Below are 15485 nucleotides of genomic sequence, written 5' to 3' on the forward strand. Positions count from 1 at the left end.
AACCATCCAATTTTCCTGAGCAAAAATATGGAATAAAAACACGAGCGCACATTCTTTGATAACAATAATTTATTTTTTTCATAAATGAAGTTCGTACGTAGAATAACAAAAATATATAAAAAAAACGGCTATTTATTTATTGATAGATGCGATATATTCGGTCGAAGGATTGCTTCGCATTTGTGATGGCTTCATAGAGGCTGACAATGGCGTATATAAATAACAAGTGGTTATGGTTAGTCGTAATCTCTGATATCCCCACGATATTCCCACCTCTGCTCCCCTTTTTACTTGTTGCTGCCACAGAAATTGGCAATTTTGCGCCAGAAGAAACCCAGTTTCGAGGTATCCTTCTGCGTGGCTCTCTGGGCGGCCTTCTGATTCTTGAAGATCACCCATTCGCGTCGAGTTTCCGGATTGGCAGGACCCCAGCGATCGCTGGGCTTCAACGAGGCCTTCAGTGACTGTTTGGATAAAGACGATCGATTATGGATTAGGCATTGGAACGCATAAAGGTGGGCAGTCATTACCTTCCAGTAGGTGCCTTGCGGATGGCGCGAGGCGTACCAAAGACCCCACAATGGAAACTGGGCAGCTCCGATGGCGAATAGCAGCCAGCCGGCAACTGAAGTGCACAAAGATGTTAATAATTTGGCCGGATTCAAGGGTATATTGCTAGTGTTACTCACCGTTGGCGGCTTCGGGGAAGTAGACTTCGCTATATTTGATCGGTTCGATGGTGGCCATCGAGTATATGAATATGATGATCATCATGACGGGCGTGAAGAAGAACCAGCACACTCGCCAGTACAGTGAAACCCGGCGATTGCACATAAATTCGATGTCATCGCAAAAGTTTTGCAGACCTGCATCGCATATGTCAGCATGGATGTGTTGGATTAATTGCACTATATAGTTAACACTCACCATAAACCCACACGATGCCAGCCAGTTCGAAAATGGCCAGGATGAAGACCACATAAGTTCCGCCATAGAAGTCCACCAAAGTGAGGATCCACTGGCCGCCCTGAAAAACGATAAATACGTTGAGATAGTTGAAAATCTATTGGATTCTCCTCTGTGCCTTTGGAACCCAACGTACCGGCGTAACGTAGACCAAACCCATTAGGAATCCACACACAGAGGTGGTCAGCGCCACCTTCCAGTACTTCCATCCCTTGAACTGATCGCAAATGATGGTGACAATGGTGCTCTGCAGGGCCACAATGGATCCGATGCCCAGGACGAACAGCATGAAAAAGAACAGAACCGAGAAGAGCTGCGGCACCGCCTGGAACTTTGATATGGCATCCGGATACGAGATGAAGGCCAATCCCGTGCCACTGCGCACCACATCTCTGATGTTTTCGATCTGCAGATTGTGCGCCAGATTGCCCAAGATCGCAAATATCGTAATTCCGCCCAGGAGGCTGGTCAGCGTGTCCAGCGTGGTCACGATCATCGCATCCCTGTAGATTCCGTGATCGAATCGATTGTACGAGGCGAACATGATGATGGGTCCGGAGCCCACGGCCAGCGAGAAGAAGCACTGCACCACGGCCTCCTTCCAAACGGTCGGATTCAAGAGTTCACCCCACTGCGGCTCCAGGAAGAAGAGGATGCCATCGCGGGCTCCCTCCAAGGTGACGGCACGGATCAACAGGACGAAGAGCACCACGTAGGGGAACAGGGCCAGGAAGTAGGCCGCCTTGCCGGAACTCTTCACACCTCGCATGATCACCAGGAAGATGACTACCCAGGCGACGAACAGGGCCAGTGTCAGCTTCCAATCGGGGTCACCAACGCCCTCCGAGATGTCCAGCTTCTCCTTGATCACTACATTCCTGCAAGTGCATTTTTTTGAAATTCAAATGACTATATTTTCGCTAATTTCCATGCGGCAAAACAAAATCAAATAAACAATGACAACGTTACAACTTTTTGCTACTGTGCGTTGAAAATGTGTTAATGAAAACAGCTAGCAAAGTGCACACAAATCAATCAGAGAGCGCAAAAAATGCAATTTGTTGTTGTCAATTCCGTTTAGTACATAATAAGTTATGTGCTAATTGTTTTACTTACAGGAAATAGAGTTCGGAGCTGCTCTGGAGTTTCTCTGTCTCATTGTTGGCCCCAAAGCCAATGCCGCTGAGATTCCTGGCAGATTCATTGGCCAAGGACACGCCGGTTAGCAGATTGTCCACGTACTCCTGCGGCCTCGAGTTCACGCAGTTGGTCCACTCATCGCGGCAGTAGGACCACGGCAACTCCGATTGGAAGGACACAAAGAGGTAGTAGAGGGTCAGGGCCAGCAGCGAGGAGTAGTACGAGATGATGCAGATGGTGCCGAATGCCTGGCCATAGCCCACGCCCACGAATCCCGGCACCACCGACCAGATCTTCACCGTTCCCTGGCTCGTGAACTGGCCCATGATCATCTCCAAGTAGTACATGGGTTTGCCTAGAAGAGCCAATGTTTAGTATATCCAGTGATGCCTCCTCTCCAGTCACCAATCATTCCTACCGATCAAGAAGAGCACTATGATGTAGGGTATGAGGAAGGCGCCTCCTCCATTCTCATAGGCCGTGAACGGGAATCTCCAGACATTGCCCAATCCCACGGACACCGATATGCAGGACATGAGGAACTCCAGGCCATTGCCCCAATTGGTGCGCTCCGCCGTCGGCTTCTCGGCATCTGTTTTCTGCAAAGGAGCGGAATTTCAGATCTTGGTGAGCAAATATGGTTGATATCGCAACTCCGGGAATACAAGATTTAATGCCAACAGCAAAATACCAGACACAAGTCCAAATATTTGAGCATCCATCAAGCCACGAGTCTGGGACTCTTGGGCAACAATGAGTCGCGTCATGCGTGCGGCATTTCCAGATCCATTTTGCAGATAACCCAATGAACATGTGAAACTAATGCGCCACCACCAATTTGGAATATTTATCTTAGTGCGCCCAATAACGATTAGATTAGAATCACTTTGAAGTACGCACTCAAGAAAGGCGCCCGGCTTATCGATCCCATTAAGTAAGTTAATTACTATTCATGCAATTCAAACTATTCACCGATCGAGGATTCATTTCCTAAGTGCATCATTTCGATAGCACATTGAATAATTCTCAATGCGTTTTTAAATTGTTTTAATATAGTCATAGAGGCTTTTTCCGGTGATTACCTCAGCTAAATTCTATTAATACTCGATTATGGGAAAAGCAAAACTTGTCTGCTGCACAACTTTGAAAAGTTCCCCGGCAAATTGGCTAATGAACTAATTGGTTCATTCATCACGATTTACATTCAGCAAATGCATGTTCGTATCTTCATATGAATTAGTATGTAAATTATATAACCAATTCTAGTTAATGACTGAGTCACAATTTCAATACCTTAATTGGAAAATTTTAGCACAAATTACTTTTGTTCGTGAAAACATCTGTCGTTGATAATTGTAACGTGGGCACTTATTTTCAAGAATAAAAAAAACCATAAAATGTTAACAGGTTTTTGGTTTTTTCTTTTTTTTTCGTTTTAATTTTAATTAAAAGGGTGGAATCATGAAAAACAGTTGGGCAAATTAACAGATGATGTAGTTGTAGTTAAAATTCCTAAAAATTAAATTACATTACTGGGTTCGAACTATTATTATTTGTAATAATAAGATTGCCATTTGGCGAAATCTATTTCCATCTATTTGCACGGCAGCCACAATTGTTTTTGTATTTTTGTGTTTTTTGTTTTTTATCAGAGGGCTGGCAAGGCGGGAACTGTTTTGCCGCTTACATATTTGTTCATTCGGTGGAAAAGCTGTTTAAATAAAACAATAACTCAGCTGGCCGAACGAAGGTAAATGGCAAAGAAACTGCATCATCATAGATATGTCTCCGCCAGTTTGGTATCTATGAAATAGCCGAAACCAAAGTGTTTGCTTATTTTATTTGCAAAGGTACTCACTACCTTTACATTAGAAAATGTATATAGTATCTATATCTATACATAGATATCTACCAGGCTGTTGAACCTCAAACAAACTCGCATAATTGTGAGGTTTTTTTCTGCGCGCTGGGAAAAATTCTATCTTGGGAATCGCCTTAATTGCATTAGCCATCAATAAAACCTATGCTGACCGCACTTTAATGAGGCTTTGTTCTGGGGGAAAAACAATGTAATTTAAATCAACTATTAGTATAAACTTTAACGATCTATGCAGCATCTGCATCTTGCATGCAGACTGGCTGAGTTCTGAGGGGATTTACCCATAAACATATTGTAGATATATATTTATAGAAACTAAAGTTTTAAATCACTCGCAAGAACCGATTCTATATATCTTCGTATCTTTGTATCTTTTTACAATACTTTCTCGGAAATGCTGTAATATATATAATAGAGGGCGGCGAAGTGAACCTGTCACTCCAACGAGCACTAGTCTATATAATAGCCTCGTCATATGTCTATGGCTGCTGCAGTGAAAACTGGTTTCCAGCTCTTCGGCCATATAGCGAGTATAGTACAGTATAGTACACTATAGTATATTATAGTATAGTATAGTATAATATAGCTTTTGTCGATCTCGAGCCGTGCGATAGTTGGCCAGATAACTAACGTTTTCGGCTGAAAATAGCTCTAAGATACATTTATGTGGCGCTGGGGATCGTAAAGCGTATAAGATATGCATGGAGTATCCGGCTGACAAAGTCTTTCACCCCGCATTGGGGTGGACCGTAAATCGCATATTCGTTTGTCGGTCGATTGGCCTGCAATTAAGGTCTAACAGCCGTAATGATCACAATGATCATAAAGTCATTTCGGCGATTGTAAAGCCAGCAACACTAAGCGAATTGCATGGACGGTTGTGAAGAAGAGGCCAATCCAAGCATAATTGCGGCCAAAAGTCCATTGAAGTTTTATAAAGATTATCGCAAACAGTTCTCGGTATGGGTACTTTCGTACTCCGCGAACCTTGCATGTACCACACGGCGTATACTTAATGTGCCAACTGTGGAACACTGCTTCTTCTAATCTGAATCGCTCGCTGACCACTTGAGTTCCTCAAGTGGCACTCGAAAGCAATTCCATTAGTGTTACTATTAGTTGCCAGATTTCATGGTCTAACACTTACTTCCGTTGATGCAGCATTGGTGGCTCCATTTCCATTTGGGCTGCCATTCGATGGCTGAACTCCTTTCAATTCCATTTTTCTAGCCACTTGTTAATTTTCCCGGTTAATGAAAACAGTTGACGGCTACTCGCGTTTTGCTTGTTTAATTACTATATTTTTTCTTGTTTTAATAGTAATTAGCACATTGCATTGGCTAGCCCTTGGTTACGATTGGTTGGTTCTCTGTAATATTTTCGAATTTTTTTTGGACTGGAGGCGCGCTTGTGGTGCCGTGAATGCCGCGGCTGGAACTGAGAATATTGCGAGTGCCGGCCGCTTTAAGAACCGCCAAAGTCAAGCAGCGTTTTGCCAGCGCTCAGCAGGTAATAAGCGTGAAATTATTCACACACATATAGCGCCGTGCTTGGTAGAGAAAATCTGCGGTAGTGCCTGACTGGCCTGGTACCTCAGTACCCAGTACCCAGCCCCCCAGCCACCAATCCCCCACCCAATGCACTCGATTAGGAATGGGAAAACAAACTTCGGCTGCTCTTCGTTGATATCGGGGTTTCCAGCGCTCGGATAAGGAAGTATCCGCCGAGAAGCTGAAGACATCCGCACCGAATGTGACCAAAAATGTGGTCTACACTCGAAGAAAAAAAGCTGCAAGATGGTACAAAGTGTTGTCATAAAACGAGTAAATAAGTCATTGGGTAAATGTTTTCCATTTGTGAATTATCTCCCAACGTTCCATTCAAATTACCCAATGAGATAAGCTGGGAATTCCAAGTTACTTGAAGAGCTGCCGCTGATAAATTTATGGTATGAAGTGATCTTTTCTCTGGGTGTAGGTGGGTAAGGAAACCCCGAACGTGAGCTTTTTGCTGATTAACTCACGAAGATCGTTGATGGGATAAAGAGCTGATATGGCGATAGGGGATACCTGGATCTTATCAATCCAAATCCAACGTAGGCGGGATCCACTGTACGACGCTGTGAGGGAAACACTTGGGACTTCGATAAAAACCGGCAGGCCGAAATGGTCAGCAGTAGTAAATAACTTCAGATAGACGGACCCGCAGACCCAGACACAGTAAAAGCACTTTATGAACTTATCCGAACCGGCCGTGAGTGGACACTTTCCACGCTGATTAGGAGAAATCACCCCGAAATGACCAATCAATTGAAAAGGAAACGAAAACAGAACCGCAGACAAAACCAATGAGGAGTCGATTAATCGCTGGGGTAATTAGGCTGGCGCACATATAGATTCGTAGGAATTCCAGTCATTGGTCAATGAAAGTTTTACGATCGAAAGACCGCTTCTGACCAGTTTCACACTTTCACAGGCAATTCATCTTTGGCCACCAACTCTGACGCAGAGTTCTCCTCCTCCTCCGGTCCGGCTCCAAGTTCGATATCGCAATCGTTTTATATCCAAGACATCGTCGTGCAGCCGACGAGCCAGACGATCCAATAGTCCAATAGTGCGGCAATCAAGGCTTCCTTTGATCGATTGCATTGAATCACGGGAATTGGATTGGATATCGACATTATTGGGGGGATCGCAAAACCATATCGAGCTAGCAGGATGATGACTTCAACTTCCTTATCGCGGCCATCATCACGTCAATCCAGCTTTTCGGATAAGAACCCGTGACACGGGTAAGTACATAAATTATAAAATTAGTTGGCACGTTTAGCCGGGCGGGTCCATAAAAGTGGCGATATCACTTCCTAGGATAACGATCCAGCTGAAAGAAAAGGACCCGAGTAACACACATCAACACAGTTTTGTTCCTTTTCAATAATATTTTATTTTAATGTACTTGCATTATATTTAGTTAATAACTAGATTTGTAAATTATTCTCACTTGAATGCGTCTATAAATTAAATCTTATTCGTAACTCACGTCTCTCAGCATTACTAGATAAGAAAAAAAATAGAAGTACCACACACATACGATGATCTTTGACGGAGGACTCTTCACTTCACCTTCACGTCTCTTCTCTTCCCGCTAACGACTAAGATTAGTTTCAATATGTGCTCTACATCATATCTGTCGTGTTTGCATTATCTCTATGTCTGTAAATCAGTTATCAGTTAATCAGTTTATCAACAATTGTACAAGTGACAAATCTACAATGAATTCGATAAAGCACCGAGCACGTTGACAACTCTGGCGCATGCAAATTGAAATCTCCTACTCCCTCATAGAGATGAATGCCTTATTTATAAGTAAGCAATAATATGTATTTAGTTTTCCATAGGCTAAAATGTAGTTCTCTTCCGACCGAATCGAATTTCCAAAGGCATTAAACGACATTAAAAACGAGGATCCATTAAACGAATTTGCACTACAGTGTGGAGGGCAGCGGGCCACTCCAAAAGTTGTTTTAGTTTAAGATAACAATTAGAATGAAGTTGCTTTAATTATCAAGAAGGATCTAAAAACAAATAGCAAAAAAAGAGGTAATCATAATAATAATAATAATAATAATGGTTTAATGATAGCGTTAACTATAATAATTGTAGGCTACCGTTGAAGAAGAAAAACACTCCAAGTCTTTCATGTTGATCAAATAGATGAATATTGTGTGGATCATCACTTGTACATTATATTATCTAAGTAATTTAATTATGACGATGACGACATGAGAACGATGACGACGACTATTAAGCTGAATTGTGATTGAACCTGAAAACTTTTTGTTTTTTGAAACGATTTATAAATGTTTATAGTAATTCCGTTGCTGCCGATCAATGTAAATGTCAATGTAAAATACAATTGAAATAAAACTCTATTTTTCATACACAACAAAATAAATATGATTAACATGGTTGGTTTCTTTGATGGTTTATTAGTGTGTTATTTTGTTATTGTGTTATTATCGATGTGTTGTTGATGTTGTTGATGTGGCTGCGCTACACTTAGAACAATTCTAGCTAAAATTGCTGCTAGGCTAGACACCCAGAATTGGTAGCTTAAGCGATAAGTTTGCAACAATTCGCTTGCTTCTTTTTCCTCTTGCATATACAAAAGAAGTTTGAAAGAAAGGCATTTAGAGGTTTTCACTCCTTCTTTTCAATAGGCTAGTTTTGGTAGCAACAATCATTGTTTCTCATTTGTTTTTTGCATTTCTTTGTCTGTCAAAATGGATTTTATATACAATGGTTTTGTTTGGGGGAAAAAGTATCCATTTATGTTTTTGTTTTTTTTTTACTGTGTTTGTTGTTTTGCTTGTTATGTTTGTTATGTTTAATGTTGGTTTGTTGTCTAACAATGGCACACACGCATATATAATTATAAAGAATTCGCTTTTAAATGGTTTCTTTTTGTTTGTTAGGCATTCTGTGGCTTTAGTGCGGGTGTGAGTTGGGTTGGGTTGGGAATTTTGAATACGTTTTTTGAATACAGTTCGAATACAAATCAACAAAAAATTTATAATGCATGTAAATGTATGAACTCGTCGATTAGATATTATCAGTTGTTTAAAAAGGCCTAATATAATATTTACAAATCTCAGCACAAAAAGCAGCATAAAACTAAAATTTTGTCAGGTTTTTCTCTAATTCCTATCCAGAGTTTCTGAGGTTTTGTATATCTGTATATATCTGATGAACGCTTGATATTTTAGTTGGGTCTATTTAGTGTGTTGTTTGTTTCTTTGTTTTTTCGCCTCTCGTTATCGTTATAAAATCTATGTACATTATTTAGTAATGCCTACTTATAAACTGAGTATGGTAATATCTGCAGCTCCAGTCCGATCCGTTGCATGCCCGCCCGCCCATGTGTTGCCATGTGGTCACAAAACGCATAACCCAGCTGATCCCTAACTTCCCCCCATATTGGTATCCAATTCTGGACAGTCCTTGTTGTGTAATGTGTGTGTGTTAGTGTGTTGTTAGGTGCTCTTACTCATATATGCGTGTGTGTGGTGTGTGTGTGTGTGGGTGTATTTTGCGAGTGTCTGTTGTTTGTTATGTAATGATTAAGGGGCTCTCTTCATGGGCTCAGTCGCAATCTAAACAACGTAACAAACGTTTCATTTTCTTTGTGTTGAGGCCTCTGCACTTGCCAGTTCTTTTGGAATCAGGCAACTGCTATATGCTGTGTGCTACAATGCTACATGCTAACTGCAAAAGCTGCATACGAAATCCTTGATCCGAATCCGCATCCTGGAGCCTGTTGCGCAAGACTCAAGCATTCCTTTTTTGCTGCACCGCCAAGTTGCTTGATTTGGGTTTGAGTGATTGTTGTTTAAGTTTGCTTTTAAGTTTTCATATAGTTCTTGGTTGCTAGTTGAGTTGTTCACGAAGGCTGTTAGTCACTCATCTCCACCCAATTTGCGAGCTTTCTGCCGACCAGCTCCTTATTGATAAAGATTACATTCTGCAATTAGAAACAAGAGTTAGAAACTTTCTGTTCCAGCAAGGATTGGTACCCTTTTTAAAAACCGACTATAGTGTCCCTTGTTTTTAAAAAGGGTAACATATGTGTGTATATGTTTAGTTGCATAACAATTCAAATGGTTTAGTTAGCTTGTTTAAAGTAAGAAGCAAGTTTCTGCTCAAAACCGTTTTGTTATTATGTCACGCACTGTAGTCTGCTCTCTCGCTCTTCATGATCACTACGTCTCTCTCTAATCGAGAATTTATACTCACATTGGGACCTAGGGATGCGAATAAAAAGATTTCTGGTATGTTGTGACTATTATAGCCGGCGACTTGTGCTTGCAAGACAATGCCTTTGGTAAGTTGGTTGAGGATTTCGGCCGCCTCGATGGACCAGGTGCCATCTGCGTGGAAAAAGTGAAAATCAAGGAATGAGTACACAGTATAAGGGCATAATGCGTGCACACACTTACCGATGGGCTCAATGTTGGACAGGATGCATTCGGTGGACTGGAAGGGCACATTCATGAAATCGGTGCGAATCTGTCGCAGTGTGTTGAAGCCGACATTCATATAGCCACCAAAATCGAGAAACTTGATGACGCAACGCTCCTCGTCCTCGGGGTCTGTGTCGACAATCTGGACGCGATACCATACATCATTGATGGGTATCACGCACACGGCACTGAGCTCCAAACTGGGCAGCAATGGCGCCTCCATGGTGGAGTAGCTATCGTACAGCTGCTTCTGCAGCAAAGGCAACGATGGATGCGAGGGATGCAGCGGGTGCTGGATGAAAATATGCGACCCAGATAGCACCGCACTCACCACCACATCGTTGTTGATGCCCTCGATCAGTTTCAGCTGCGGAGGAGGAGTTAGCCAAGGCATTAGAGATATATGGATGGATGAATGGATGGATGGGGACTCGAAATCGAAGCCTTTCCGATTGCGCCGACACGACAGGAACAGCAGTGTCAACCACTTAGAGAATTTGAAATAGTCTCTGCGTATTCAACGGGAGGAATACTACCATAAAATCATCAAATCAAGTCAGCTAATTAGCCAGCTAATCAGCTATAGCCATGTCGTGTCGGCGGCATCGTTACCATTGTCATCGTCACACCATCACCACTCACTTGTAGATTGTAGAGGCTTTCGGTCGAAAGAGGAACTATGGTCTGGGGAAGCGCAAAGTGGATGCGTTGCATGGTGAAGTTCGGATAGCGCTTGGCCGGCAAACGTTGACGGATCATGGCCAGGGCGGCATCAATCTCGCTCTCCGTTCCCTCAATGGTACAGATGCGCACCTTGCCCGAGTAGGGATTCTTGCCTAGGGACACGCTGGCCAGGGTCTTGGCCTTGATTTGGTTAATAAACGCCCGCTTGCGGCCGTACAGGTGACCAATCAGACTGATCGGGAAGAGGAACTCATAGGTGGTCTTCACGCGTGTCGCCTCCGAGCGCGGCAAGCTGGATCCCTTGCCAGAATCGCCCGATTGCACACTGCAAATGCTCAGCGATGGACTGGCTGCATCCACATTGCGCTTCTGATTGCCATTGTTATCGACCACTTCCTCCTTCAGCACCGTCTGCTCCTGATCCTGCTCGAGCTCCTCCTGATCGGCCTCCTTCTTGGAGGGCTCCTCCTTGGCGGGCTCCTCCTTGGCGGGCTCCTCCTTGGCGGGCTCCTCCTTGGGCTCACAGTTGTTGTTCTGCTCGCACTCCTTGTTGGTGTAGTTGGTATCCAGGAAGGAGTTCTCTGGCGATATTTTGGGTGTGCGCGTGGCCTTAATCACCACCGGTTCCACCGTCTTTTGGCTAGTCTTACGATTGTAGAACGAGATGCGTGTGTTTACCGAATCGGGTAAATCACGTGGCGACGATAGATTCTCGAAATCCTCGTCTATGGAGCAGAGTGTCTTGTGCTCGGCGTCCTGTATCTTTGACTTCAGTATTTCGGAATCGATCTGCTGCTGATGCTTGCCATTTGAAGAGCGTCCATTGCTCTGGATTTTGATGGGTGCTGATTTACCATACAACATGGTAGTGGGACTGTCCTTCTCATCACTGCTACATCCGCTACCGCTTCCGTTAACTAAAGTTCCGTCGATGTTCATCGACTTGCTGGCCGGCTGCTGTGGCAGCTTGCCATTCTGCAGGACTCCGTTGGCCTTGCGCGCCTGCACAGTCGGTTCAATCGACGAGTCATTGATGGTCGATGAGTCCTCGTCGTCGAGCTTGTCTAAACAATTTTTATATCTACGCCGAAACCAAAAGACGCCGAGTATAAATGCTACACCGGGCAGTGAGAGGTAGAGTAGAGGACGACCGGATACCATTTTCGCTGAATATTGAAAGATCTGAAATGTGGAAGTTACATTAGTCTGTGATATTTTAAAATAAACTTGTGTACTGTCACACAAATAGATTACTTTAAACACACAAATACTGAAACAGAAATGAAGTAGCCTTTTTTTTGTGCAGTATTTGGTAAAGTTATGGTTTGTTGTTTAATTTACAATCGGAAAATATGTGTGTTCTTATCAGGCAACAATTTACAAATCAAGTAGCGTCGTATATAATTACTTAAAAAGCTTGTCATGGCTCAAGATAAGAAATGGTACACAATATGCAATTTTGTTTCCAATAACTTTGAAAGCTGAATGAAGTGATTTGAATTTGCGTTTAAATTTTAGCGAGAATTCTAAATATAAAATCAATTTTGAATTCAAGGGTTAACTTGTCAACAGCATCCACATGACCGTTGTTTTTTAAATATATTGTATATGCTGTTATATTTGAAAAAAACCTATTAAAAGGTTTCGAATTGGTTTTGCAAGTCACGAGACCTGCCTGCATGTGCTCGCTTGCATAAGTGTGCGTGTGTGTGTTTGCTAGTGTGTTTGATTTTGGTTTTTTACTTTCTGAACTTTTGCGTATTAATAGCAACAAATAAATACGTAAATATAGACAACAACACAAATGCCGAGAGAGAGAAAGAGAGAGAGCGCGCGACGAAAAAGGTGCAAAGCGATTTTTGAATGCCACGCGGAAGGGAAAAACGCAACGGGAGAGAGCGAGAGGGATGGAGCGATAGATCGCATGCAAAGAGCGCGTGCGCAAGAACGCAAAAGAGCGTCGGCGAAGAACGGAAGAGAGGCGCAAGAAGAAACCGTTACGTTTACGTATGGCAATGGCAAATGTTACGAAATCATTACAAAACAAAACTAAAAGTTACGAAAACAACAGCTTTGCCAGAAATTCTTCACCTCCTTCAACAATTAAATGTGTGTTTTTGTATCACCACTAGGATAAAACTGAATTCGTTGCTTCTTCCGGTTTCGTTTTGTATTTTATGTCGTTTTATGGCATCAATTCGCTTCGGCTTATTTTTTGGAGTTTCTTGTGTGCTTTTGTTTATTTTCTTTCTTTTTTTGTTTTCGGGTTTCGAAATGCCGGCGAAATTGTTCGAGAGATTCGAGATATCGACTGCTCGGTATATGAAGGGAAACTACTTTGCCAGCCTTCTAATTGCCAATTCCTCTGGCTTTTTATTTTTATTATTTTTTTTTATTTCGCCACCGATTCTCCGCTCTTCACTCCATCCGCTCTTCCGCATCGTCGTACCCCCACCAACCCGCGAAAAAAGAGAGGATGCGTGGTGGCAAGTTTTTATTTAGTGCCCCTTTCCACCCACACTCACACATCCCTCCACGCGGGAACGAGACAGAAACGCGTAGAGAAGAGAGAGTGGGGAGCTCATTAGAACAAAGAAATCCGAAAACCGTTAATCAAAATCCATTCAAATGCGTTGTAAGCGACGCTCCTTCCAATTTTGTCAAAATTTCCGGGGCCCGAAAAGTGCTAGTCATGCCGAACAGTGATTTAAAGCAATCTAAGTTACTCACAATGCAACCGATTTACCCCACTATAATGAGCTTCCACCCCTTCGACAATATCGTCACTTTGTAAGGGCCCAAAGGTCCTCTGGTTACACAGTGGTCAGATGATAAGCTCAATCGACAAGCGACTTTATTACAAACATACATACATATGTATATGTATATAAATGTTCATATAGCGACAGATCACCGGTTGATGTGAGCATGCAGGGGGTGGGGGGATAAGGGGTCTAGTGGGGTGCTATAAAATGGCCATGGAAGGGTAACTGGCCAGACAGCTGTGGCATTTCCTAATCGTCGAAACCGGGTGACGGGAATTTTTCAGATTACGTTTAATACCCTTTGCTGGGAGTATTACAACTTGTTGACGAAGCTTGCAACATTTTGCCTAAAATTCTTGATAAATGGATATGCATAACAACAGGGAGAAGTGTAGTTTTACCAGTTAAAGACATTGAATTAAAACGATAAAATTTAAGATAAGGGCACAACAACTTCGCAATGGTCTTCTAGTTTTGTTATTTTTTTTTATATTCCCTACACTGTAAGCTTGTTTATACATGAATATTGATGTGTGTGCGTGTCTCGGTATGCAAACAAACATGTTTAGGCATGTTTTTTTGTGTGCCTTTCGGTTATTTGTTATTTTCTGACTTTGAACTTGCACATTGTTGTTGCTCCAAACTCGAATACCAGTGCGGCCAAAGAAGAAGAGGAAGCCGACGAACGGGGAGGTGAAGCAACAGCCTAAAAATTTTAAATTCCACCGAACAAGCGAGAAAGAGCGACACAGAGAGGCGGGCCAAAAGAGAGCACCAAAACAACAACAAGTCAGGTGCAACAACATTGCCAGCTAGCCGAAAAAGTCCACATTGTTATAATCTTGGCAACGTGGTTTCCGATCATATGGTGGCCAAAAATGGGCGGGGATTGTATAATCGGGGGATATACTATTTTATATGTGTACACATATGTATGCATAGACGCAATATTTTCTTTGTGGGAGTGGCAGCTCCTTTTCGCCTTTGTTCTCTTTCAGGCGTAAAAAACCGAACATTAACGGTGAAAGCTGTAACACACACAGACGCACTTATGCTCGGCATGTGTATGCGTGCGAGTGTGGGTGTGTGTGTGTGTGACTGCTGGCATTGTGTAATCGCCGATTTGAACTCCAAATTTTTTCCATAACCACTTACTGTCACTTTGCCGGAAAAACAACAACATCAGCGGCAAGGCAGAGCAATACACACTTAACAAAAAGTTGACAAAAAAAGGTAGTGAAAACGGTGGCAGAGGAACCGGGAAAGAGATGCGAATAGAGCTCAAGACACGGACATTGGAAGGAATCCACACAGAACAGAACATGACACCATTTTCCGTCACATCTCTCTGTTTTGGCAAACACACACACGCACTTTTTTTGTACTAGGTTATGTTCCGCGTGCTGCGATTTCTTACCTTTGTGAACCGCTTGGGTAACTTATTTTGCTCACTATCTTTGGGTGCTTCCAATGATATCTACTGCACACGCGAGTTGTGTATTGTTTTTGCTTATTTGCTGGCGAATTACTGTCGTTTTCTCAACGCTAAGGAGCTGCACGAATTAAACACGTGCCTACGTTCCACCTTTTACAAATCACAATAACATGGCCGGCGTGCGGCAGTGTTGCCATGCATGCGCAAAACTCTGGCAATCGGAGCTGTCTGCCTAATCACCCAGACTCGCGATGACCAAATCCTCGAATTACAAGAGCTGTGCACACAAAAAAAAATAGGAAGAAATCACTTCACGGTTTAAATCGCAGCCGAATTATTTCTAGAAAGCCGAAAAACGTGTGCTCGGAGTGCTGGTCTTCGAATCAAATGGCAGCTCATGTACAAACAGGGCTGCACACGTTCATCGATATGTATCGATATGGGCATAAGTACATATCTTCCAAGGCGGTGTTGCCACCTGACTGTTCCCAAAAGTGTTGAAAATTTCGCGATATATCGTTACGATATTTTGTAGAGCAATGTTTTTGGGCATTTGTAATTTTCCAACGTAGTTCTTGGGAAATCGATAGATTTTTT

General features: G+C 42.7%; 2 protein-coding genes across 3 annotated transcripts; both read right to left on the minus strand.

The window, feature by feature from the left end:
- Positions 1-114: 114 nt before the first annotated feature.
- Positions 115-5207, minus strand: LOC6612410 (sodium-dependent nutrient amino acid transporter 1). Of its 2 annotated transcripts, XM_032726546.1 has the most exons (9): positions 5133-5207; positions 2525-2705; positions 2083-2461; positions 1103-1844; positions 928-1027; positions 690-866; positions 531-625; positions 274-464; positions 115-200 (listed from the first exon to the last, which is right to left on the minus strand). In XM_032726546.1, exons 1-8 carry the CDS (start codon positions 5205-5207, stop codon positions 288-290), a joined length of 1926 nt encoding a protein of 641 aa, XP_032582437.1. In that variant the 3' UTR covers positions 115-200; positions 274-287. The 2 variants fall into 2 exon arrangements, with proteins under 2 accessions (XP_032582437.1, XP_032582436.1); XM_032726545.1 differs by having other exon boundaries at positions 115-464.
- Positions 5208-6908: 1701 nt separating this feature from the next.
- LOC6612409 (A-kinase anchor protein 1, mitochondrial) lies at positions 6909-15286 on the minus strand. Its single transcript, XM_032726118.1, has 5 exons — positions 14871-15286; positions 10647-11870; positions 9981-10371; positions 9778-9911; positions 6909-9505 (listed from the first exon to the last, which is right to left on the minus strand). The coding sequence occupies exons 2-5, from the start codon at positions 11847-11849 to the stop codon at positions 9437-9439; spliced, it is 1797 nt and encodes a 598-aa protein (XP_032582009.1). The 5' UTR covers positions 11850-11870; positions 14871-15286; the 3' UTR covers positions 6909-9436.
- Positions 15287-15485: the final 199 nt, after the last annotated feature.

The sequence above is a fragment of the Drosophila sechellia genome, chromosome X (genome assembly GCF_004382195.2).
Source record: "Drosophila sechellia strain sech25 chromosome X, ASM438219v1, whole genome shotgun sequence".
In the NCBI taxonomy this organism is placed as follows: Eukaryota; Metazoa; Arthropoda; class Insecta; order Diptera; family Drosophilidae; genus Drosophila; species Drosophila sechellia.

Coding starts and splice junctions, on each gene's coding strand:
- LOC6612410 (XM_032726546.1), bottom strand. CDS start 5,207: ATGGAATTGAAAGGAGTTCAGCCATCGAATGGCAGCCCAAATGGAAAT. Junction 2,706..5,132: donor CCAATGCTGCATCAACGGAA/GTAAGTGTTAGA, acceptor GCTCCTTTGCAG/AAAACAGATGCCGAGAAGCC. Junction 626..689: donor CTTCCCCGAAGCCGCCAACG/GTGAGTAACACT, acceptor TGTGCACTTCAG/TTGCCGGCTGGCTGCTATTC.
- LOC6612409 (XM_032726118.1), bottom strand. CDS start 11,849: ATGGTATCCGGTCGTCCTCTACTCTACCTCTCACTGCCCGGTGTAGCA. Junction 10,372..10,646: donor AAAGCCTCTACAATCTACAA/GTGAGTGGTGAT, acceptor CCTCCTCCGCAG/CTGAAACTGATCGAGGGCAT. Junction 9,506..9,777: donor TCGCATCCCTAGGTCCCAAT/GTGAGTATAAAT, acceptor TTCTAATTGCAG/AATGTAATCTTTATCAATAA.